We start from the raw sequence: 26068 nt of genomic DNA on the forward strand, positions 1-26068 counted from the left end.
TAGAAAGAACAGCACACCAAGTAACCATGGAAAGAACAGGACACTAAGTAACCATAGAAAGAACAGCACACTAAGTAACCATAGAAAGAACAGGACACTAAGTAACCATAGAAAGAACAGCACACTAAGTAACCATAGAAAGAACAGCACACTAAGTAACCATAGAAAGAACAGCACACTAAGTAACCATAGAAAGAACAGGACACTAAGTAACCATAGAAAGAACAGCACACTAAGTAACCATAGAAAGAACAGCACACTAAGTAACAATAGAAAGAACAGCACACTAAGTAACCATAGAAAGAACAGCACACTAAGTAACAATAGAAAGAACAGCACACTAAGTAACCATAGAAAGAACAGCACACTAAGTAACCATAGAAAGAACAGCACACTAAGTAACCATAGAAAGAACAGGACACTAAGTAACCATAGAAAGAACAGCACACTAAGTAACCATTGAAAGAACAGGACACTAAGTAACCATAGAAAGAACAGCACACTAAGTAACCATAGAAAGAACAGCACACTAAGTAACCATAGAAAGAACAGCACACTAAGTAACCATAGAAAGAACAGCACACTAAGTAACCATAGAAAGAACAGCACACTAAGTAACCATAGAAAGAACAGCACACTAAGTAACCATAGAAAGAACAGCACACTAAGTAACCATGGAAAGAACAGCACACTAAGTAACCATAGAAAGAACAGCACACTAAGTAACCATAGAAAGAACAGCACACTAAGTAACCATGGAAAGAACAGCACACTAAGTAACCATAGAAAGAACAGCACACTAAGTAACCATAGAAAGAACAGCACACTAAGTAACAATAGAAAGAACAGCACACTAAGTAACCATAGAAAGAACAGCACACTAAGTAACCATAGAAAGAACAGCACACTAAGTAACCATAGAAAGAACAGCACACTAAGTAACCATGGAAAGAACAGGACACTAAGTAACCATAGAAAGAACAGCACACTAAGTAACCATAGAAAGAACAGCACACTAAGTAACCATAGAAGGAACAGCACACTAAGTAACCATGGAAAGAACAGCACACTAAGTAACCATAGAAAGAACAGCACACTAAGTAACCATAGAAAGAACAGGACACTAAGTAACCATAGAAAGAACAGCACACTAAGTAACCATAGAAAGAACAGCACACTAAGTAACCATAGAAGGAACAGCACACTAAGTAACCATGGAAAGAACAGCACACTAAGTAACCATAGAAAGAACAGCACACTAAGTAACAATAGAAAGAACAGCACACTAAGTAACCATGGAAAGAACAGGACACTAAGTAACCATAGAAAGAACAGCACACTAAGTAACCATAGAAAGAACAGCACACTAAGTAACAATAGAAAGAACAGCACACTAAGTAACCATAGAAAGAACAGCACACTAAGTAACAATAGAAAGAACAGCACACTAAGTAACAATAGAAAGAACAGCACACTAAGTAACCATGGAAAGAACAGGACACTAAGTAACCATAGAAAGAACAGCACACTAAGTAACCATAGAAAGAACAGCACACTAAGTAACAATAGAAAGAACAGCACACTAAGTAACCATAGAAAGAACAGCACACTAAGTAACAATAGAAAGAACAGCACACTAAGTAACCATAGAAAGAACAGGACACTAAGTAACCATAGAAAGAACAGCACACTAAGTAACCATAGAAAGAACAGCACACTAAGTAACCATAGAAAGAACAGCACACTAAGTAACCATAGAAAGAACAGGACACTAAGTAACCATAGAAAGAACAGCACACTAAGTATCCATAGAAAGAACAGCACACTAAGTAACCATAGAAAGAACAGGACACTAAGTAACCATAGAAAGAACAGCACACTAAGTAACCATAGAAAGAACAGCACACTAAGTAACCATAGAAAGAACAGCACACTAAGTAACCATAGAATGAACAGCACACTAAGTAACCATAGAAAGAACAGGACACTAAGTAACCATAGAAAGAACAGCACACTAAGTAACCATGGAAAGAACAGGACACTAAGTAACCATAGAAAGAACAGCACACTAAGTAACCATAGAAAGAACAGGACACTAAGTAACCATGGAAAGAACAGCACACTAAGTAACCATAGAAAGAACAGCACACTAAGTAACCATAGACAGAACAGGACAGACACCAGAACGTCTGTATGAGTAAAGGTAAACTAAAACAACAAACTAATGAATACTAGAGACAAACTGCTTGTCTCTCTCTCAGGCTGACAGTGCCACAGGGATTATGGGATGTTTCAATGACATCAACATGTAAGAGGAGAGGGCAGGGGAGGGAAGGAAGGAAAAGGGGGAGGAGGGAAGGAAAGGAGAGGTAGCAGCATCTGGAGGGAGCGTTCACAGCACCCAGATGGACGACGGTCCGTTTCCTCCACCGTTCCACAGAGAGAGGGAAGAAAAAAAAGAAAAGGGAAATCTGTTTCTTGTCATCTCCCATCTTGTCAGTCTCTGTTCAGACATCTTGCATCTCCTCCACCAGCTGTTTAATGGCCAAGCTGACAGATGGCTCCCTTGCTTTGATATATTGCACACTCTCCTCTATCTGTCTATTTCTCTCTCGCTCTATCTTCACTCACTCAATCCACCTCTTCTCTCTCTCTCTCTCTCTCTCTCTCTCTGGGAAAGGTTTAGGGGTTACTTCTGACTTTGTTGCAGTCTATGAAAATGATTAAGTTGGCATCATGCATGATAAGCAACTTGATGCAATCTTAAGCAAGAATGTCATTCTTCTTAGGACCTTCTTGAAGGAAAGCAGTTATGTATGGATATATCTGTGTGTCTGACTGAAGTATAGGATAGTTCTTCCGGACAATGCTAGCATAGCCAGCTATTGCCAGACAGTTACTCAAGTTTTAATTCAGACAAAAAGTGATTGTGAGCCCTCCCTACCCTAACAGTCTAAGAGCATGTGATCTATCCTCACACTGATCTGCAGCATTCTGAGTGCGAGGTGACCCTGTGTGTGTGTGTGTGTGTGTGTGTGTGTGTGTGTCCGCGCATGCTTGCTTACCAATGTGTGTTTTCTGAGACTACAGAGGGCTCATTGAGTCTGGGTATAAGGGTCTACCCATGCAGGGTCAGAAGGCAGCTAAACTATGGGAACCATCCCAGTGCTCAGTCAGGGAGAAACCGGAGCTGAGCTTAGCCCAGGACCCAGCAGCAGACAGCCAGCGGACCAGGCATTCCAAAGGGAATTTCACTGTAATGATCTTCAAAACCGGGACCTTTTGAAAAGACGGAACGGAGTACTCCCTCTCTACCTGGCATACACCTTCACTACAGCGGGCACAACCATTTAAAACATTTTATATCAGGTTTAAGGGTGAAAGCATTGGTCCAAAAAGGGCTGAATACAGCAATTGTTCTATGATTTGAAACAGTCACATAAGGACAGCACACATTAATTTATATAGATATGGACTATAAATGTGCAGATTAGTGGTCATGAAAGGAGAGGTGTAGCAGGCCATGTTAGAGGGACAGGCCATTCCCGGTTGGCTGGGCTGGCTGTCAATCACCCTGCCATTCTCTCTAAGCCCGTGTCTCTGTTGGCTGCACTGAGGATCCAGCCACTCTCGGCTCTGTCATTACTCAGTAATCCACATTCAGCCCATCCACTCTCCACTAGAAACAGAATGAGAGAGAGAGAGACTAGAGAGTGTCAGTCAGTGTCCTGGTACAGCACAGCCGTTCTGTTGTAATGTTGTTTCTGTTGCAATGTATCATTCCTTCCATAGCAGTGGGGGCAGTGTTGTAGCTTGGTTCTGTGATCTGATCTATAGGCTTATTAAACTATTCCTCAAAGTAGCTTATTCTGCATTGATAACCAAATCTCAGCGACTGTTCTAACAGTAAACCAACCAAAAATGTATTTTGTTTAGAAGTAATAACTAGTGATTCCAGGCTATTGTGAAATGGCAGAACCTGCTGTAGCCAACTAGCTAGTCATGTGCTTTGTTCTCTGTGACCAAAACATGATGACATTCTATTTGTAGCTGACATGGGAATGAATACACAAGCAGCATATCAAACTAGGATAACGTTTTAGGTTACACCGGCAAGTATAACAATATTTGCCATGGCAAATTCTTTTTATTATAAATCTAATTATTTCACGTGTGAAGCTAAAAAATCTAGCTTGCTTGCTATGTTTTTAGCCAGGCGAAAGCCAGCTAGCCAGACTGCCAGCTAGTTACTACTAGCAAGGGAAGGTGGACTCTTCCTTGCTTTCACAAAATAAAATTACAAGAAAAAAACTGCTATCGCCCAGTTGTGAATAGGAGTAGGACCGATGAGGATATCATGTTAACAAAAAGTGTTCGCTGCTCCAAAAATCCCATTCCACCCACACGCCCACGTAGATCAACAGAGTGAAGCTTATAGTAACCTATAACAGGCCCACAGCATGTTAGAGAAGTGGATGAGAGGACACCAGCATTACCAAACATGGTCTGACTTAACCTCCTAGTGTGGTTCAGTACTCACTTAGGGAGACAGTCGTTGTCATTTGCACTGAAGGCTGTTGCTAGATATGAACTTGAAGTTGAGACAAGTTTGTCATATTATAAAAGAAATCAATGCCCAGAGACATTTAATTCCTGTAATGGCTGCTGAGATTAAGAGCTATGCAGTATGAATTTGATAGCAGATGTTGTCCAATACTGACAACGCTAATCAGTCACAATAACATAGAATAACATAGAATAACAATTATCTGACGATGGAGCTTGGTTGTACATTAAAGACTACTGAAGGGATCTACTGTAAGTTACCATCCTAAACCTATTTTTAGCATTTCATTAGAAAAATGAATAAAAAACGAAATCCTTAAATCCAGTTCGCTCAACTGTAAAAAAAAAAGTTTAAAAAAAAGAGCTTATGTTATCAGTAATGTGGTAAGGCTGTTTGACAGATGTTTATAGGTGATGTGCAATGCTTCCTCACTGTGTGCTGCACCGTACAGCCTTTGAAACATCTGCACCACTCTGGGTTAACAGTAATCCCCTTGGCTAGCTGCATGGCAATTCCGCAGTAACAGAAATACGCTGATACTCCGATTTTTCACTTTACAGTGTATGCCAAACAAAAAGCATTGATTTCAAAGTTTAGCAAACCATACAACTCTATGCACAAAGTCTACTGTGAACTATGTACACAGTAAATAGAACAGTTAAACATTTACTGGAAGAACTGTGCAGATGCAAAGTTCGGTAACATAATTATGGTAAAATCTCCCTCAATTTAGTTCTGTTTCCAAACTTTGGATCTGCACAGTTCTTCCTGTAAATGTGTTTTTGTAAAAAGTTCAGTGGAAAGTGTTAAAAGCTGTCCTTGTGCATAGAGTTCTATGGTGTGGTAAACGTTTAAATCAATGTTTTTTGTTTGGTATACATTTTAAAGTGAAAAATCTGAGTCCCAGCTTAATTCCGTTACCATGGAATTCCCCTGCTGTCAGAAACATGGTCCTAGAATTTCAATGTGTATAAACTAAGTATGCAGATTCTCTTAAAAGCTGTGTGAATTACCACAGAGGAAAGGGGTCAGAAGTTCTGTAAGCCTCTTACCACTTCTTCTGCTTTTAAGCATAAATCAGTTAAACTTGGCAAAACGGCTCCAATAAACTCTCATTAAACTCTGCCGAGAGTGGACTGGCTGGGATAAAAGTTTCATGAAGATAAACGTATTCATTATTTGAGGAGAAGACAATGTTGTGTATGTACATGTTGGCTAATGAGTTGTACAGCAGAGAATGGCCCAGAAACAGTACCAGTTGTAATGGAGGGGTTGCGTTCTTGAAGAGTATAGTTCAATTCTGAATGCTACATAAAATACAATAAAATTGTATTGGTCTCATCCACATACTTTGCAGATGTTATCACGGGTGTAGTGAAATGCTTAGGTTCCTAGCTCCAACGGTGCAGTAATACAAAACAATACACGTAAATCCCCCCCAAAATTTAAGAAAGGAATTAAGAAATATATAAATATTAGAAAGACCAATGTCAAAGTCCGGAACATAAATATATATGTATATGATGGTGTGTATAGACATTATGGACAGTTTATTAATAGAAAAGGTGTGTACTGCAGTAGATAGTACACACCATATTTAGGTAGCTTTTTCCCACATGTGTTTGTGGGTAGTTATTTTCTGGTTAGTGTTTTTTGCACCTGACAGGACTGTTTCGGTTTCGTTTATTCTCTTTGTTATTTTGTTACAGTGTTCAGTTTAAATAAAAAGCATGAACACTTACCACGCTGCGCTTTGGTCCGGTTATTCCTCATCCGACGACGACACCCGTTACACTTATTGACTCAAGACATTTCAGATTATAATTTTTAATTCATTTGTAAAAATGTCTAATAACAGAATTCCACTTTGACACTAAAGGAATTGTGTGTAGGCTAGTGACACATTATTTCAATTGAATCCATTTTAAATTCAGGCTGTAACTAAATGTGTAAAAAGTCAAGGGGTGCGAATACTCTCTGAGCCATGACTATACAGTATACATAGGGGGCCCTGGGTGGTGCAGCGTTCAAAAGCACCTGGGGTTTGATCCCGGCTGTGTCACAACCAACCATGAGCAGGAGCCCCATAGGACAGTGCACAATTGGCCCAGCACCATCTGGTATAGGGGAAGGTTTGGCCGGTGGGGCTTTCCTGCTCTAGCGACTACTTGTGACAGGGCCGGGCACCTAAAAGCTGTCGTCAGTTGAACTATGTTTCCTCTGACACATTGGTCCATCTGACATGATAAGAAGTAGGTGGCCAGGCGGGTCATATTTCGGAGGACGCATGACTCGACCTTTGCCTCTCCCGAGCCCATTGAGAAGTCACAGAGCTGAGGCAAGGGAGAAAATGTGGTAAAAAAATATGCTTTTGGCCATATCACCCTGAACACACCTGTTCAGACCTGGTCAGACCTGTTCAGACCTGGTCAGACCTGTTCAGACCTGGTAAGCTCAAAATACAGTATATACAGTACATATAAAGTGGGTAAATGACTATGCACACAGGGCAACAGGTGCAGGGTTGAGTTCCGGGTGGTAGACGGCTATGAACAGGGGTAAAGTTCAAGGCAGGGTACCGTGCAGAGGCCGGCTAGTGGTGACTATTTAACAGTCTGATGGCCTGGAGAAAGTAGCTGTTTTTCAGTCTCTCGGTCGCAACTTTGATGCACCTGTACTGTCTCCACCTCCTAGATGGTAGCGGGGTGAACAGTCCGTGATCTTCTTTGCATTCCTGTGACACCGGGTGGTGTAGATGTCCTGGAGGACAAGCAGTGTGCCCCACGGTGAGGCGTTGGGCTGACCACACTACCCTCCGGAGAGCCCTGCGGTTGCGGACGGTGCAGTTGCCGTACCAGGCAGTGATGCAGCCCGACAGGATGCTCTCAATGGTGCATCTGTAGAAGTTCAGAAGGGTCTTAGGGGATAAGACAAATGTATTCAGCCTCCTGAGGTTGAAGAGGCGCTGTTTCGCTGTTGCGCCTTCTTCACCACACTGTCTGTGTGGATGGACCATTTCAGGTTGTCAGTGATGTGCATACCAAGGAACTTGAAGCTTTTCCCAATCTCCACTGTGGCCCCAGATAGGGGCATTCTCCATATGCTGTCTCCTGAAGTCCACGATCAGCTCCTTCTTTTTGTTGACATTGAGAGAGAGGTTATTTTCTTGGCACTACTCTGCCAGGGCACTCACCTCCTCCCTGTAGGCTGTCTTGTCGTTGTGTTGTCTGCCAACTTGATGATTGAGTTCGAGACGTGCATGGCCAAGCGGTCATGGGTGAACCGGGAGTACAGAAGGGGGCTGAGCACGCACACTTGTGGGGCCTCCGTGTTGAGGATCAGCATAGCGGAGGTGTTGTTGCCTACCTTCACAACCTAGGGTCAGCCCGTCAGGAAATCCAGGACCAAGTTGTACAGCGTGGGGTTCAGACCCAGGGCTCTGAGCTTAGTGATGAGCTTGGAGGGCACTATGATGTTAAAGGCTAAGGAGGTACTGGAGTTAGATGATAGATCACAGACTTGGAAAAATAAAGAAGTCAATAATTCAAGATCTTCTCTTTCACTGCTTATACTTCATTGGTCAGTATAAACCCGAGAGCCAGTGAGCTAGTACCTACTATGTCTCTTCATAATGGAGGACAATGTTCACCCATAAATCCAACCCACACCCCACTTAGCGGTTGCTTTTGTCATTATAGTCATTTTGATGCTCTACCTCCCTGTATTCTCCAACCATCTAACACAGCCTGTCACACTGGCAGTAAACACAGAGGAGGATAAACAAAACACATTCCCTGTAATTATCCATATTAAAGTTGGAACCATCATATTGCAGGGTTTTCTCAAGTAGTTTAAAGCATTTTCCTCATCCATGAACCAGCTCAGGGATGTGATTACACCTAGAGAGTGAGGGGAAGGAGGGAGGAAGGGAGAGAAATAAAGCATTTTCCTCATCCATGAACCAGCTCAGGGATGTGATTACACCTAGAGAGTGAGGGGAAGGAGGGAGGAAGGGAGAGAAATAAAGCATTTTCCTCATCCATGAACCAGCTCAGGGATGTGATTACACCTAGAGAGTGAGGGGGAAGGAGGGGGGAAGGGAGAGAAATAAAGCATTTTCCTCATCCATGAACCAGCTCAGGGATGTGATTATACCTAGAGAGTGAGGGGGAAGGAGGGAGGAAGGGAGAGAAATAAAGCATTTTCCTCATCCATGAACCAGCTCAGGGATGTGATTACACCTAGAGAGTGAGGGGGAAGGAGGGAGGAAGGGAGAGAAATAAAGCAAGCTCCAAACAAGGAACATCATCCAACCAAGGCCAGCTATAATATCCTTTGGTGTAAATAAAGACAGCACTAACAAAAGTGATCGTTCCTAACTTGACATTATGTGACAACCTCTCTCATTATGTTTTTAATAGGGCTGTCAGAAACATTTGAATAATTAATCAAATTAATGGCATTAGTTTTTTGTTGTTGATGCCATTAGTTAAGTAATATTTTTTTAAATTTCAAATATGGCCCTTAAGAAAGCTTTTTCCATTTAAAAAGCAGTGTATTGAGGTACAGGCATACTATGATTAGATTGTAAAGGACAGAAACACAAAATCGTGTTTTACGAGCAATTTTCATCATAAACCACACAGAAGTCAATGTAACATCCAGTTATTAAAGCTCCCAATGTTTCAGTAGTCGTATGAATGTTCTTGAAGTTTAACACTTGAGCACAACACACACACACACACACACAAGGCGCAAGCATTGACTGTAGCTGTGTTCCGTGTTGTGTTCTGCGCTTAAAAGGGTCAGTGCGGAAACATGTGTGCTTAAAAAGTTTTGTGGAGACACAATAAAAACTTTAACAGATGAGAGAGAGGGAGAGACAGAGAGAGGGAGAGTGAGAGAGAGAGAGAAAGGGAGAAAGAGAGAGAAAAAGGGAGAGAGAGAGAGGCCTCCTCTCTCCATGCTCCTACTATTTACACATGGCCCTGTGTGTGTAACACTGAATTAGCCCAGTGTGAGTGAGTCCAAGGGACTGGTGCTCACTGCTCACCTTCTGTGGGCCCTGGCTGGCAACAACAGCTCAAAGACACACACAGAGAAAGAGAGGACAAAGAGCCCACACAGAGAATAGAGCTACAGTAGTCTCCTTCCTTCCACTGTGCGGAATGTAACCCACCGCCCACCCCTCCTCCATCCTCCCTTTCTCCTCTGTCCACCCTCCTCCTCCTCTCTCCAGGACCTGAGCCCACACACAGGGGTAGTAATTACCCACTCCCCAGTCTGAGTGACCCCTCAGCTCTACAGCCAGGAGCTAGCCCACCCCACCTCCCCCGGCTCCCCTCGTCTCACGGCCATCTCATTCACTCAGCCCCCCCTCAGCACTGCAGTCAACAGCTAACCCGCCTTCAGTCTCTCCGTCCCTGTCTCACTCACCCACCCACTCACGTCAGAGTCCGGGAAAGGAAAACAGGCAGTCAGTCAAACTACAGAGCTGCTGAACCTGCTTGTTTAAGGTCACTTCCTATTCACATACCGCTGAGAGGCCAGTTGTCAATCAAACAGGCATTTGGAAAGCACAGCCAGGAGCAGCAAAGGCAAAAGTCATTTATCCAACAGTCAATGCATGCTGACACACACACACACACACACACACACACACACACACACACACACACACACACACACACACACACACACACACACACACACACACACACACACACACACACACACACACACAGAGTACAGTTTAAAGAGAGTAAAAACACAGGGTAAAAGGAAGACAAAAATATTGTACAGGCTGTCGAAATGGTCTAATATTTCAGATCTATATATTGAAACTCGATACGATAGTGAGCTAAATAAGACATTTCCACAATTCAATGAGTCCAGCGACCTATCAAACCATGATTTCCTTTTCCCTACACTTCATAAGATTTTTGATACATATTAGTACATAAGCCTGAGCATCTCGTCTCTTTCCGTCTCGGTTCATGGTATTTCACCCTCTTTCCTTAATCAACTGTGAAGTGAAAATGTTCACACTTTATATTTTCTGATTCTAATGGAAGGATGGCTGGTAGAGTGGAAATGAATGAATGAGTAGCTAGCTGCACTCTTATGCCTCCACTGTTCCACCCGGCTAGCGTGGCTCGAACCAGTCATCCGGTTGTCATGGTTCCCTTAACTCGTCTCCAGCGTGGCGCACACAAAGTCTGTGTAGCGTAGCCAAAGATGTTTTATAACTAACTCAAGATAGACCAGAGCCTGTTGATGGGAGTAAATTAATCATAGTGGGCAGAACAGGCAAAGAGATGGGCAGAGCCAAGCACGAGCTAGTGAGATCCTATTGGCGCATTCTAGCATATATTTGCATATTCCCATGAAGTGGAAGTGCGCATGTGCAATAACTCATTTTGCCCTTGCACTCCTTCTAAACAATGCAATTTGTAAAAACTTTGGCAAAGGGTAAAGTCTACAAAACACAGTCCACTCTGTTAGCAACATATTCTAGTTCTGGAAACAGAAAACTTTATGGAGATCAAATATTTCATTGATGAGAAAATGTGCAGAATGTCGGCCAAAATCCATCTTCTCCCACTGCCAGCCACTGAGTTTCCTCTCATCACCATATTTGGTAGTGAGTGGAAACGCCAAACAAATGCTGCACACTTATACATCAGGTGAAATGTATGTTCTATCTGTGTTCTATCTGTGGCGTAGTGCTAAGGGCTGTAATAATAATAATACATAATAATATATGCAATTTAGCAGACACTTTAATCCAAATCAATTTACAGTCATGGTTCTGTAGCAGACATTAATTGATTATTGTCATGTGATTAGGTAGCGCCACCTGCGAACTTCAAAACCTGTGTCTGCCCTCAGCCCAAAAGGGGATTTCTTCTTAGTCTAATGGTCTAAGATGTTGGATGCTCCCGTGGGAGACCCAGGTTCATATCCTGTGTGTTACACATGGGAATCAAACCCAATACACTGGCGTTGCAACCGCCACCAACTGAGGAACAGTTGCACTTTGAGATTGTTTTTCAATGAAAAGCGCATTATAATTCAATGCAGTATTATTATTATTACAGAGGACCATGATGAGAGGAGATGACTGTGGTGGTGGTCACCAGGCCATTACTACACAGGCAGACATGACATCCTTCTCCATGCAGGTCAGAGCAGACACAAAATGGCAGCTTGTGTAGCAGGCAGAAACAGAGCCCTCAGGTGTCAACAGATGCTCCCATGAGGCCACTTGGCACGGCTTCACTTTTTTTAACCACTATTTTGAGTCAGACTACAACAGCACATAAGCATCATACTCTGTGTGTAAGTTAGTCTGTGTATAAAACTCTCTTCCTAACTCTTACACTCAAGTACTGGTCCTTCAAGCAGGATAAAAACAGTACCAGTACATTAAAACATCCGCTAAAAGTTCAGAGTACAAATGTGAACCTACACAAGCAGAACAATCCCAGGACTTTGTTTAGGTAAGGAGATGATGCTCCAGCCACACAGACACCTGACACAACTCAGAGAACCTGACCGCCTGGTTTCCTTAGCAGTCTGAGGAAAACGTTGACGGATGTCTGTCTGCCTGCCTGACTCACTGACTGTCTGGCTGTCTATCTGTCTGTTTGTCTGGCCAGGCGGCAGGTTGCTTGACAAAGTGCTGGGCCCTGGCTCGGGTCTTGGTTTCTACAAGAGAACTCTATACACACACACAGCACCCTCTTTACACATGCAGTAACCCCATCCATAAGCAAAGCACACCGTCTGCCAGGTCCATCTCATTAGCCTGAGTGTGGAGAGGGGATGGTACAGTATCACTCGTCAGCATTAATACTTCAACACCTTGCCCCCCCCCACAGGAGAGGGTCGAGCCCTAGCTGTAGCTGTGAGAGATTGAAACGGAATGAAAGTGGGACCCATAGGAATAAATACATGTCAATCTATGTACAGCTATGCATACATGATGGTAAATATCTCAAGACAAAATTCCCATGGTCAAAGTTATATAAACCATATTCCTATTTAGCCGTACTTTCAAATGGATGGACATATGTTGAACTCCGCAAAACCCACACAGCCATGAGAGAGACATGGAAAAAGGATAGAATATTCATGGTCTCAAAATACTGGTAAGACATGATGTTCAATAATGTATGAGCACTTAAAAATATAACTGTCTCCTGGGTTGCAAAAGCAGGATTGTCAGCAACAACAAATCGATGCCAGCGTTTTGATAAGTGTGCCAGACATCCCATTAGAGACATATGTTATGGCTAGATGCTGAAGGTCAGAAGCTAAGGCTATGTTCCAAATGGGCTATTTTCCCTATATAGTGCACAGCTTTTGGACAGACACCAATAGCAAGTCAAAGCAGAAACCAACAGCTCATTGATTTACCTTTTCGTTGTATTTGAACTTGACATAGAACCAACTGGACTTGATCATCCTGCCTCCGTCTGCTGTCTCTGGCTGACTCAGTGTGCCGACGGTAAGGGAACAAGTTAAGTCTTTTCCTAAAGGAATCAAAAACAGTAACAGCAAACCGCCAAAAGGTCCCACAGCTAGAAGACAGCCAAAACAACAGTTTCTTATTTCTCCTGGTTCTGTTGTTCTTTATCCTCTCTGCTTGCTCCTGGTTCTGTTGTTCTTTATCCTCTCTGCTTGCTCCTGGTTCTGTTGTTCTTTATCCTCTCTGCTTGCTCCTGGTTCTGTTGTTCTTTATCCTCTCTGCTTGCTCCTGGTTCTGTTGTTCTTTATCCTCTCTGCTTGCTCCTGGTTCTGTTGTTCTTTATCCTCTCTGCTTGCTCCTGGTTCTCTCTCTCACTCCCACTTTCTCTGTCCCTCTCTTCTACCCTCTTTGCTTCCTCCCGTCTCTCTCAACCTTTCTCTCCCTGGCGTGGTGTGTGTGTGGTGTGTGTGGTGTGTGTGTGTGGCGTAGCTGGCTTGGCAGTCTGACAGCAGCTCTCCTCAAATGGACTTTAGCTGTGTGTTTATCCCTATTGGCATATAACAGTAAGAAGGGTGTTCTGTCCTCTTGTTGTCCTCGTCCTCGGCTCTGACTACACACACTACCGCAGTAACCTCCTCCTCTCTGCTCACTGCCCAACCCATTTTCTCTCGTTTGCCTCTCTCTGTCCTCCCGCTTTCTCCCGCTTTGTCTCTCTCTCTCCTCCCGCTTTCTCCCGCTTTGTCTCTCTCTCTCACTGTCTCTCTTTTATTCCTCCCCTTTATTCAACATATTTGTTCTCTCTCCTTGGCTCTCTCTGTTATGCCCTGTGTATAGAGCTCTCTCTGTTATGCCCTGTGTATAGAGCTCTCTCTGTTATGCCCTGTGTATAGAGCTCTCTCTGTTATGCCCTGTGTATAGAGCTCTCTCTGTTATGCCCTGTGTATAGAGCTCTCTCTGTTATGCCCTGTGTATAGAGCTCTCTCTGTTATGCCCTGTGTATAGAGCTCTCTCTGTTATGCCCTGTGTATAGAGCTCTCTATGTTATGCCCTGTGTATAGAGCTCTCTCTGTTATGCCCTGTGTATAGAGCTCTCTCTGTTATGCCCTGTGTATAGAGCTCTCTCTGTTATGCCCTGTGTATAGAGCTCTCTCTGTTATGCCCTGTGTATAGAGCTCTCTCTGTTATGCCCTGTGTATAGAGCTCTCTCTGTTATGCCCTGTGTATAGAGCTCTCTCTGTTATGCCCTGTGTATAGAGCTCTCTCTGTTATGCCCTGTGTATAGAGCTCTCTCTGTTATGCCCTGTGTATAGAGCTCTCTCTGTTATGCCCTGTGTATAGAGCTCTCTCTGTTATGCCCTGTGTATAGAGCTCTCTCTGTTATGCCCTGTGTATAGAGCTCTCTCTGTTATGCCCTGTGTATAGAGCTCTCTCTGTTATGCCCTGTGTATAGAGCTCTCTCTGTTATGCCCTGTGTATAGAGCTCTCTCTGTTATGCCCTGTGTATAGAGCTCTCTCTGTTATGCCCTGTGTATAGAGCTCTCTCTGTTATACCCTGTGTATAGAGCTCTCTCTGTTATGCCCTGTGTATAGAGCTCTCTCTGTTATGCCCTGTGTATAGAGATCTTTCTGTTATGCCCTGTGTATAGAGCTCTCTCTGTTATGCCCTGTGTATAGAGCTCTCTCTGTTATGCCCTGTGTATAGAGCTCTTTCTGTTATGCCCTGTGTATAGAGCTCTCTCTGTTATGCCCTGTGTATAGAGCTCTCTCTGTTATGCCCTGTGTATAGAGCTCTCTCTGTTATGCCCTGTGTATAGAGCTCTCTCTGTTATGCCCTGTGTATAGAGCTCTCTCTGTTATGCCCTGTGTATAGAGCTCTCTCTGTTATGCCCTGTGTATAGAGCTCTCTCTGTTATGCCCTGTGTATAGAGCTCTCTCTGTTATGCCCTGTGTATAGAGCTCTCTCTGTTATGCCCTGTGTATAGAGCTCTCTCTGTTATGCCCTGTGTATAGAGCTCTCTCTGTTATGCCCTGTGTATAGAGCTCTCTCTGTTATGCCCTGTGTATAGAGCTCTTTCTCATTTAACCCCTTTTTTAAAACATTGCTTTAGTTGCTGTTCTCTTCTTATAGAGGAAGCCCTTTGTGATTTCTCCATAGATCTCAAGTAGTGTATTTGACATTTGCTTCACCACTGGACTTTGATTCAAGACTTGTTCTTAAAAAAAAAGGTATTCAAAGTGCTTTACTATCCAGTATGCCACCTTCAAACACCGTATAAACATTCACTCAGTTGGTTATGACATCCCAGTCCACCTAGTCTTGTCTGTACTGTATGAGGAAGAGTACAAGAAGTCTAAAAATGACCACGTACACACAGCTCAGATTGGGCCAGCGGGCCACCCTGCCTGTGTTTACATTCTGTCACTCTCCCTAGTAGCACATCAGGTTAGGATAACTCACACACAGCTTCTTGTGTATCTAATTATGTCATCTGGGACAGCTGTGTGAAGTACCTGCCAGCTATAATAGGGTCCTTTATCCCAGGAGAATTATCCACATTTGGCAACACAACCTGAAACAGTAACAACTCTGTTGGAAGGCAATCCATCTGTCACCACACAGAAAAAGTGTATGTATCTACAAACAATATTAATGACATGCACCATAATACCAAAAGCTTGAGTTTAGTTATTATCCAAGGAGAAGCTGAGAGGACGTCTTTCGGGACAAGCTAGGACGCATTGCAGTGAAAGAGAGTACAATATCTGAAAGCTGTTTGAGGTTCACAGGTATAAAAGCCAAATATAAATTGTAATGCTGTAAAGAAAAGGCTAACAATGTTTTATATATGATAAAGCAATAAGCACACTCAGACCCCAAAATGTGGGTTCACTTGGGACAATACCCTCTGCAAAAACAAACAAACAAAACAGTTGAGTACCATATGGTATGGGTTCTGTTTCCAGGCCTACGCAGTAAACTCATGTCAGGTGGGCTTAGGTCATCACTGGGGATGTTCTAAACACAGGGGGGGTATACCCCCGGACCCTCGGGCTGTGATGGCTCCTCATCCAGGCCTTGTATTGTGTACAGGGAGTCCACAGTGCCTGAAATGCATAGTGACAGTCCTCGCTGCCTGCCTACCCGCTCCCTTCCCACAGACACATGCACACGCTTGGCTATGCGCCCCGCGGCCAGCACTGTGCTTGAATCACCAGAGAACAAAAAAACACACAGCAGCCATTCCATCCACAGACTGGTGTGCCTTAGCAAGTGAATAGGGCATGATGCACAATACACAGAGTACACAGCTCTAAGACAGGACATAGAGAAAGAGAAAAGAGCATGGACCGTGCTTTAAGTCTGCGTTAGTCTGTATTAGTGTGTATTAGTCTGTATTAGTGTGTATTATTCTGGTTAGTGTGTATTAGTGTGTATTAGTGTGTGTTAGTCTGCATTAGTCTGTAATAGTGTGTGTTAGTCTGTATTAGTCTGTATTAGTGTGTGCTAATCAGTTAGTTTGTGCTAGTCTGTGTTAATCTGTATTAGTCTGTATTAGTGTGTGTTAGTCAGTTAGTCTGTGTTAGTCTGTATTAGTCTGTATTAGTGTGTGTTAGCCTGTATTAGTGTGTGTTAGTCAATTAGTCTGTGTTAGTCTGTATTAGTGTGTGAAAGCCTGTATTAGTGTGTGTTAGTCTGTATTCACGTGTGTTAGTGTGTGTTAGTCTGTATTAGTGTGTGTTAGTCAGTTAGTCTGTGTTAGTCTGTGTTAGTGTGTGTTAGTGTGTGATAGCCTGTATTAGTGTGTGTTAGTCTGTATTAGTGTGTGATAGCCTGTATTTGTGTGTGTTAGTGTGTGTTAGTCTGTATTAGTGTGTGTTAGCCTGTATTAGTGTGCGTTAGTCTGTATTCGTGTGTGTTAGTATGTGTTAGTCTGTATTAGTGTGTGTTAGTTAGTCTGTGTTAGTCTGTGTGAGTCGGTATTAGTGTGTGTTAGTCTGTATTCATGTGTGTTAGTGTGTGTTAGTCTGTGTTAGTCTGTGTGAGTCGGTATTAGTGTGTGTTAGTCTGTATTCATGTGTGTTAGTGTGTGTTAGTCTGTATTAGTCTGTGTGAGTCGGTATTAGTGTGTGTTAGTCTGTATTCATGTGTGTTAGTGTGTGTTAGTCTGTGTTAGTGTGTGTTAGTCTGTTAGTGTGTGATAGCCTGTATTAGTGTGTGTTAGTCTGTATTCGTTTGTGTTAGTCTGTATTCGTGTGTGTTAGTCTGTATTAGTGTGTGATAGCCTGTATTCGTGTGTGTTAGTCTGTGTTAGTCTGTATTCGTGTGTGTTAGTCTGTATTAGTGTGTGTTAGCCTGTATTAGTGTGTGTTAGTCTGTGTTAGTCTGTATCAGTGTGTGTTAGTCTGTGTGAGTCTGTATTAGTGTGTGTTAGTCTGTATCCGTGTGTGTTAGTCTGTGTTAGTCTGTTAGTGTGTGTTAGTCTGTTAGTGTGTGTCAGTCTGTGTTAGTCTGTTAGTGTGTGTTAGTCTGTTAGTGTGTGTTAGTCTGTTTGTGTGTGTTAGTCTGTTTGTGTGTGTTAGTATGTAGGTGTGTGTTAGTCTGTGTTAGTCTGTTAGTGTGTGTTAGTCTGTTCATGTGTGTTAGTCTGTGTTAGTCTGTATTAGTCTGTAATAGTGTATGTTAGTCTGTGTCAATCTATATAAGTCTGTATTAGTGTGTATTATTCTGTGTTAGTGTGTTTTAGTGTGTGTTAGTCTGCATTAGTCTGTAGTAGTGTGTGTCTGTATTAGTCTGTAATAGTGTGTGTTAGTCTGTGTTAGTCTTCATTAGTCTGTAATAGTGTGTGTTAGTTTGTATTAGTGTGTGCTAGTCTGTGTTTATCTGTGTTAGTCTGTACTAGTGTGTGTTAGTCTGTGTTAGTCTGTTGGTGTATCAGTGTTAGTCTATTAGTGTGTGTTAGTCTGTATTCGTGTGTGTTAGTATGTATTAGTGTGTGTTAGTCAGTTAGTCTGTATTAGTCTGTGTGAGTCTGTATTAGTGTGTGTTAGTCTGTTAGTGTGTGTTAGTCGGTTAGTGTGTGTTAGTCTGTGTTAGTCTTTTAGTGTATCAGTGTTAGTCTGTTAGTGTGGGTGTTAGTCTGTGTTCGTCTGTTATTGTATCAGTGTTAGTCTGTTAGTGTGTGTTAGTCTGTTTGTGTGTGTTAGTCTGTAGGTGTGTGTTAGTTTGTGTTCATCTGTATTAGTCTGATTTAGTGTGTATTATTCTGTGTTAGTGTGTGTTAGTCTGTATTAGTCTGTAATAGTGTGTGTTAGTCTGTATTACTGTGTGTTAGTCTGTGTTAGTCTTCATTAGTCTGTAATAGTGTGTGTTCGTTTGTATTAGTGTGTGCTAGTCTGTGTTTATCTGTGTTAGGCTGTACTAGTGTGTGTTAGTCTGTTAGTGTATCAGTGTTAGTCTGTTAGTGTGTGTTAGTCTGTGTTAGTCTGTTAGTATATCAGTGTTAGTCTGTTAGTGTGTGTTAGTCTGTTAGTATATCAGTGTTAGTCTGTTATTCTGTGTTAGTCTGTTAGTGTGTGTTAGTCTGTGTTAGTCTGTTAGTGTGTGTTAGTCTGTTAGTGTGTGTTAGTCTGGTAGTATGTGTTAGTCTGTTAGTCTGTGTTAGTCTGTTAGTGTGTGTTAGTCTGTTAGTGTGTGTTAGTGTGTGTTAGTCTGTTAGTGTGTGTTAGTCTGTGTTAGTCTGTTAGTGTGTGTTAGTCTGCATTATTGTCTGTTAGTTAGTCTGTGTTAGTCTGTATTAGTCTGTGTTAGTCTGTGTTAGCCTGTATTTGTGTGTTTTAGTGTGTGTTAGTCTGTTAGTGTGTGATAGTCTGTGTTAGTGTGAGTTAATGTATCAGTGTTAGTCTGTTAGTGTGTGTTAGTGTGTGTTAGTCTGGTAGTGTGTGTTAATCTGTGTTAGCCTGTATTAGTCTGTGTTAGTCTGTTAGTGTGTGATAGTCTGTGTTATTCTGTATTAGTATGTGTTAGTGTGTGTTAGTCTGTTAGTATATCAGTGTCAGTCTGTTAGTGTGTGATAATCTGTGTTAGTCTGTATTAGTCTGTGTTAGTGTGTGTTAGTCTGTTAGTGTATCAGTGTTAGTCTGTTAGTGTGTGATAGTCTGTGTTAGTGTGTGTTAGTCTGTGATAGTGTGTGTTAGTCTGGTAGTTCGTGTTAGTCTGTGTTAGTTTGTTTGTGTATCAGTGTTAGTCTGTTAGTGTGTGTTAGTCTGTGTTAGTATATCAGTGTTAGTCTGGTAGTGTGTGTTAGTCTGTGTTAGTCTGGTAGTGTGTGTTAGTCTGTGTTAGTCTGGTAGTGTGTGTTAGTATGTGTTAGTCTGTGTTAGTCTGGTAGTGTATCAATGTTAGTGCGTGTGAGGATAATGAGAATTTGCTGTAGCGATCAAAAGGTTATCTACAGCCGCTTTTGGAATCTTAGTTTAGCAATTAAACACAGCATGCAAAAAGATCATATCATTAAAATTGAATTTAATAGAGTAGAATCATGCTAGGAAGAACAGAACATTGTTCATGCATGGCTCAATACACTGCACACTACAGTGCACTGCTGCCTGATAGGGTATGATTTGAGCTAATGATGCTGCTTGCTCCACTTTCTGAGAACAGTCTAACCTTGTAGGATCATGTGATTCAATGCTATGACTTTTCTTTCTCATCCGTTCCCTGTTAAATACCTTCATCCCACAGAGCCCAACAGAGGAGCCATACAGACGAGCTGCTTAGAAGGCTGAGAGAGAAGGCCCCAGGCTGCCCGCCTGACTATACAGACGCTTCCCTACAGGAGGCAAACAATCTCCTGGGTGGAGAAAGGGATGTGTGTTTGTGCATGTGCGCACGCATGTGTAGGCTTCCCCAGTACCTACACCCTGAGCTGGCGCACTGAGCTTGCTAACAGGAGGATAGAGAGGGTGAGTGTCGCAGCAGCCCTTCTCTGTTCTCCTTTCTCAGCTCCAATGTTCTGCTAAACCTGCTGCCTGTCGTGGAAGAACATGAAGAAAAACCCCTCCTCCTCCAACCCAAAGTCCCTCATGCACAAACGTCCCCTTCACTCCCCTAAATGTTTTTAGTGGTTCCTTTCATCTTTTAAGCTCTTTGGGGGCTAATGGTGCAGTACTCTATTGAAAGTAACACAGCCCCTTACATAAACAAGCTGGGGAGAAAAAAGGAGGGGAATGAGAGAAAGACGGAGGGGTGTTGGTAAGAAATAAGGGAATTCTTCAAAAGCATCGGCACTACTACAAACATTTGCTACATTTCCGATTCTTTCTTCTCCTCCGCTCCAGGGTTTGACCTGGCTTGTGGATGGTTCCGTGTGATACAGAGAGAGAGATTCAGTGATGAAGAGGGGAATCATTCTGAATCATTGTGAGAGTGCAGAGTGTAATGTGACGTGAGCGTGCATGTTAAGGAGGTCTCAGGCCCCCTGCTCTCGCTCTTCTCTCCTTCTCTCTCCCCGACTGAGGTCTTTAACGTAGCTGCACGCACCGGGAGGCAGTGGCCCGGTATGGCACGGCAGGGCATGGCACGGACAGGATGATGTTATGCTGTTTCCTCTCTTCTCCTTCCTTCCCCTCCCCAGGCTCTTACTTGTCTCGCTGAACAAAGGGCTCTTCATGCTACACACAGATATTAGTGCACTGTAGCCCCTCTGATGGTTAGATAACACAGGGGGAGACAGGGGACTGAGCCAGAGACATGGCACGCACAGGAAATCCAGTTATACCCCTCTCTCCTCTCCTAATATAGAGGATTAGGGTACCAGTCTGCTCTAGCAAAGACGACTTGCTGTAAGAACCGGCATTAAGCTTTACAAGGTTTCCTCTTTTGGGTAAAGCCAGACTAGGGCTGGTGAGGTGGGCATTACTAACATGGAGGAACTACATTGGAACCATTGGTAAAAAGGAAAGAAAAACAAAAAAGATATCATTAGCAGATTTGATGAGCAGAATCAACAGTATCCGGATGGGATGAAAATCACAGACTATAATCTTCTGTTTCAGGATGTTTATTATCACCATATAAGCAATGCCCTCCAGTCTGCCATGAGGTCATGATGCCCCTAGCTGGACTGTGCCTGACATTGAGTGCATGGCCCTGTGCTCCAGTCCGGGCTGCTCTGCACTGTTCTGCTGTGCCACCCTGTCTGTGTGATGATGGTGACCTGTCCTGACTCCTCTCAGAGAGGCAGCAGACCAGAGCACCATGGGAGTGAGGCTGCCTGCCCTTCTGCCTCCCTTACAGAGAACAGTTAGTAACAGCTCTGGTAATGGCACAGCCTACGATGCCTCCCCATTTCCTCTCACACTGAGAGAGCAGATTTCGTGACTGGAAGAAAGTGTTACACAACCGACAAACTCTGTAACTGTGCCAGTCTGTGTGTATGTACAGTACCAGTACAGTACCAGTCAAAAGTTTGGACACACCTACTCATTCAAGGGTTTTTCTTTATTTGTACTGTTTCTACATTGTAGAATAATTGCAAAGACATTGAAACTTTGAAATAACACATATGGAATCATGTAGTAACCAAAAAAGTGTCAAACAAATTAAAATATATTTTATATTTGAGATTCTTCAAAGTAGCCACCCTTTGCCTTGATGACAGCGTTGCACACTCTTGGCATTCTCTCAACCAGCTTCATCTGGAATGCTTTTCCAACAGTCTTGAGGGAGTTTCCACATATGCTGAGCACTTGTTGGCTGCTTTTCCTTCACTCTGCAGTCCCACTCATCCCAAACCATCTCAATTGGGTTGAGGTCGGGTGATTGTGGAGACCAGGTCATCTGATGCAGCATTCCATCACTCTCCTGTGTCAAATAGCCCCGACACAGCCTAGAGGTATGTTTTGGGTCATTGTCATGTCGAAAAACAAATGATAGTCCCACTAAGCCCAAACCAGATGGGATGACGTATCGCTGCAGAAAGCTGTGGTAGCCATGTTGGTTAAGTGTGCCTTGAATTCTAAATAAATCACAGTGTCACCAGCAAAGCACCCCCACACCATTACACCTCCTCCTCCATGCTTCACAATGGGAACCACACATGTGGAGATCATCCGTTCACCTACTCTGCGTCTCACAAAGACACGGCGGTTAGATCCAAAAATCTTATATTTGGACTCATCAGACCAAAGGACACATTTCCACCGATCTAATGTCCATTGCTTGTGTTTCTTGACCCAAGCAAGCGTCTTCTTCTTATCGGTGTCCTTTAGTCGTGACCATGAAGGCCTGATTCACCTAGTCTCCTCTGAACAATTGATGTTGAGATGTGTATGTTACTTATTTGGGCTGCAATCTGAGGTGCAGTTAACTCTAATGAACGTATCCTCTGCAGCAGAGGTAACTCTGGGTCTTCCTTTCCTGTGGCGGCCCTCATGAGAGCCAGCTTCATGATAGAGCTTGATGGTTTTTGCAACTGCATTTGAAGAAACTTTAAAAATGTTCCAGTTTGACTGACCTTCATGTTGTAAAGTAATGATGGACTGTCATTTCTCTTTGCTTATTTGAGCTGTTCTTGGTCAGTGACATACCCCTCATTTTGAACTCATTCCTTCTCACAAGTCAGAGGAGACTTGGGGGGGTGGGGGGGGGGGGATTTGAGAGATATAAGGAGAGGGAGAGGAAAGGAAAGGACAAAAAAAGAATGGTGGAATAATTCCACGTTCAATTGACTTTTAGACTCATGCAGGGGCCGGTGCCAACCCTGATGTTCCAGCTCTCCTTCCTCCTAAACGGATTCGCACGCACACCTCTCCTCCACTTGGAACCGGGATGGAACAGGGAACTGGCCGACCCATAGACCCAAGCTGCTGCTCCATCCACTGCTGCCTTGGCGAGCAGAGGGATCAGATGAAAGCAGGAAAGAGAGATAAACTCGCTGTAATTGCTCACAGGCGAGGAGAGTAGGTGGGGGGGAACAATGGCGTGGAGAGACAAGTAGGGGAGGGTTAGCTGGAGCGGAGCGAGGTTGGAGAGGAGACGAAAGGAGAGGAAAGGGCCTAATGGAGTAGCGGGCCAGGAGATTGTCTGTGCGTGTGCACTGAGGACCTGGACCATGCCGTAGGCAAATCAGTACCAACAGGAGAAGGGGGGGGGGGGCAGAGAGAGACAAAGAGAAAGAGAGCGCGAAAGAGAGGGAGTCAGAAAACAGAGAGCCATAGTCTGCCAGTGCCATTTTCCAGACCTTGGATAGTTGACATGATACCAGTGGTTTAAGTGGGAGCACTGAAAGTAGGACGATGGTGCTAGAGCAGCACCTGCAGTAGGGAAATGGTGCTAGAGCAGCACCTGCAGTAGGGAAATGGTGCTAGAGCAGCCCCTGCAGTAGGGTAATGGAGCTAGAGCAGAACCTGCAGTAGGGTAATGGTGCTAGAGCAGCACCTGCAGTAGGGAAATAGTGCTAGAGCAGCCCCTGCAGTAGGGTAATGGTGCTAGAGCAGCACCTGCAGTAGGGAAATGGTGCTAGAGCAGCCCCTGCAGTAGGGTAATGGAGCTAGAGCAGAACCTGCAGTAGGGAAATGGTGCTAGAGCAGCACAACTTTTCCCTATAACATTGCTATAGGCTAAGGCAGTGTTTCCCAACCCTGGTCATTGAGTACCCCCAACAGTACACATTTTTATTGTAACCCTGGGCAAGGACACCTAATTCAACATGTCAACTAATCATCAAGCCCTCAATGAGCTGAATGAGGTATGTTTGTCCACGGCTCCAACAAAAGGAGGAGGACCAGGGTTGGGAAACACTGGGCTAAGGTAACAAAGAAGATACAGTGGGGGGACCTAGTGAATGACCTGCATTATTGGGACCAAAGTAACAAAGCCTACCATCAGTAACACACTAAGCCGCCAGGGACTCAAATCCTGCAGTGCCAGACGTGTCCCCCTGCTTAAGCCAGTACATGTCCAGGCCCGTCTGAAGTTTGCTAGAGAGCATTTGGATGATCCAGAAGAAGATTGGGAGAATGTCATATGGTCAGATGAAACCAAAATATAACTTTTTGGTAAAAACTCAACTCGTCGTGTTTGGAGGACAAAGAATGCTGAGTTGCATCCAAAGAACACCATACATACTGTGAAGCATGGGGGTGGAAACATCATGCTTTGTGGCTGTTTTTCTGCAAAGGGGCCAGGACGACTGATCCGTGTAAAGGAAAGAATGAATGGGGCCATGTATCGTGAGATTTTGAGTGAAAACCTCCTTCCATCAGCAAGGGCATTGAAGATGAAACGTGGCTGGGTCTTTCAGCATGACAATGATCCCAAACACATCGCCCGGGCAACAAAGGAGTGGCTTCGTAAGAAGCATTTCAAGGTCCTGGAGTGGCCTAGCCAGTCTCCAGATCTCAACCCCATAGAAAATCTTTGGAGGGAGTTGAAAGTCCATGTTGCCCAGCAACAGCCTAAAAACATCACTGCTCTAGAGGAGATCTGCATGGAGGAATGGGCCAAAATACCAGCAACAGTGTGTGAAAACCTTGTGAAGACTTACAGAAAACGTTTGACCTCTGTCATTGCCAACAAAGGGTATATAACAAAGTATTGAGATAAACTTTTGTTATTGACTTTACTTATTTTCCACCATAATTAAAAAAAATTCTACAATGTGATTTTCTGGATTTTGTTTTCTCATTTTGTCTGTCATAGTTGAAGTGTACCTATGATGAAAATTACAGGCCTCTCTCATCTTTTTAAGTGGGAGAACTTGCACAATTGGTGGCTGACTAAATACTTTTTTGCCCCACTGTATGTGTGTGTGTGTGCGTGTGCGCATGTGTTTGTGTGTGTATGTGTGTGTGAGTGCGTGTGTGTGTGAGTGCGCGTGTGTGTGAGTGCGTGTGTGTGTGTGCGTGTCTTGGACGATACACATAAATATCTCCAGGGATTAAGCATAGTCTGTTGAGCAAACGTATCTAAGCCAGGTAATCATAATTGGATCCTTGAGAAGCAATGACACACCAAAGCCCATGCAGACAGACATCTCTAAAGCCCAGTGACCCACTGCACATCTACACCTCTCATTTCACACACAATCAAACAGGATAAATTAATTCACTTTTTTTCCAGAATTACAAGGGATAAGAATTGACACATTTACTATTATAACAACAATAACATAACTATTTATATCAGGCTGGATGAAATATTGGTATGATAATCAAATAGGACATTCTTTAATTATACCTTAACGAGGAACCCCTAGACCTCTTTGCGGACCCCCCCCCCCCGAACCCCAGGTTGGGCCCCTGTCCTGACACACTCTCCAGACATGGATAAATAAATCACCTTAACACAGATCATAATGCCCTTAATGTAATAACACTCATGATTCCAGGGCAGAAAAAGGACACATATACATTCTCTTGGCCATTACTACAACCCACATGGGGCCTCTTATTGTGGGCAGAAGCATAGCAGCAGCATTAAAACCCTCAAGCATCATGTCTAAAATATAGACTGCAGCACATTACCAGGCTCCTTAGCAACAGCCATTACGTTACAGCAGATTGGTGGAGGCCGAGTCGTCTCCTAGCGAGGGTTGCCAAGCGCTATTGATCAAACTTGTGAACTACAGTTAACTACCAAAATAAAGGAAACACCAACATGAAGTGTCTGAATTGGGCGTTGGGCCACCACGAGCCAGAACAGCTACAATGCCCCTTGGGATGGATTCTAGTGTTTGGAACTCTATTGGTTGGAATGCAACACCATTCTTCCAAATTAAATTCCAGAATTTGGTGTTTTGTTGATGGTGGTGAAAAACACTGTCTCAGGCACCACTCCAGAATCTCCCATAAGCATTCAATTAAGATCTGGTTAAGATCTGGTGACTGAAACACACACACACCCTTTGAACCCCCTACGCTCCTCTTTCAAAGTCACTGAGATCTCTTCTTCCAGTCATGGTAGCCAAAATAATGGGCAACTGGGCATTTTTATACATGACCCTAAGCATGATGGGATGTTCATTGCT

General features: G+C 43.5%; 1 protein-coding gene across 9 annotated transcripts in view; it reads right to left on the minus strand.

Moving 5' to 3' along the window:
• The window catches only part of LOC109873450 (activator of transcription and developmental regulator AUTS2), a 469244-nt gene that overhangs the window by 317723 nt on the left and 125453 nt on the right, over positions 1-26068 (minus strand). The window contains exon 1 of one of the 9 annotated variants that reach the window (XM_031807549.1): positions 12989-13396. The exons of the other annotated variants lie outside the window; for them this stretch is intronic. Coding sequence (XP_031663409.1) covers positions 12989-13036 — 48 coding nt within the window. The 5' untranslated portion in view covers positions 13037-13396. Of the gene's footprint in view, positions 1-12988; positions 13397-26068 lie in introns of those variants that run through there. 9 annotated transcript variants of the gene reach the window in all.

Source organism: Oncorhynchus kisutch, linkage group LG28 (assembly GCF_002021735.2).
Source record: "Oncorhynchus kisutch isolate 150728-3 linkage group LG28, Okis_V2, whole genome shotgun sequence".
Taxonomy (NCBI): Eukaryota; Metazoa; Chordata; class Actinopteri; order Salmoniformes; family Salmonidae; genus Oncorhynchus; species Oncorhynchus kisutch.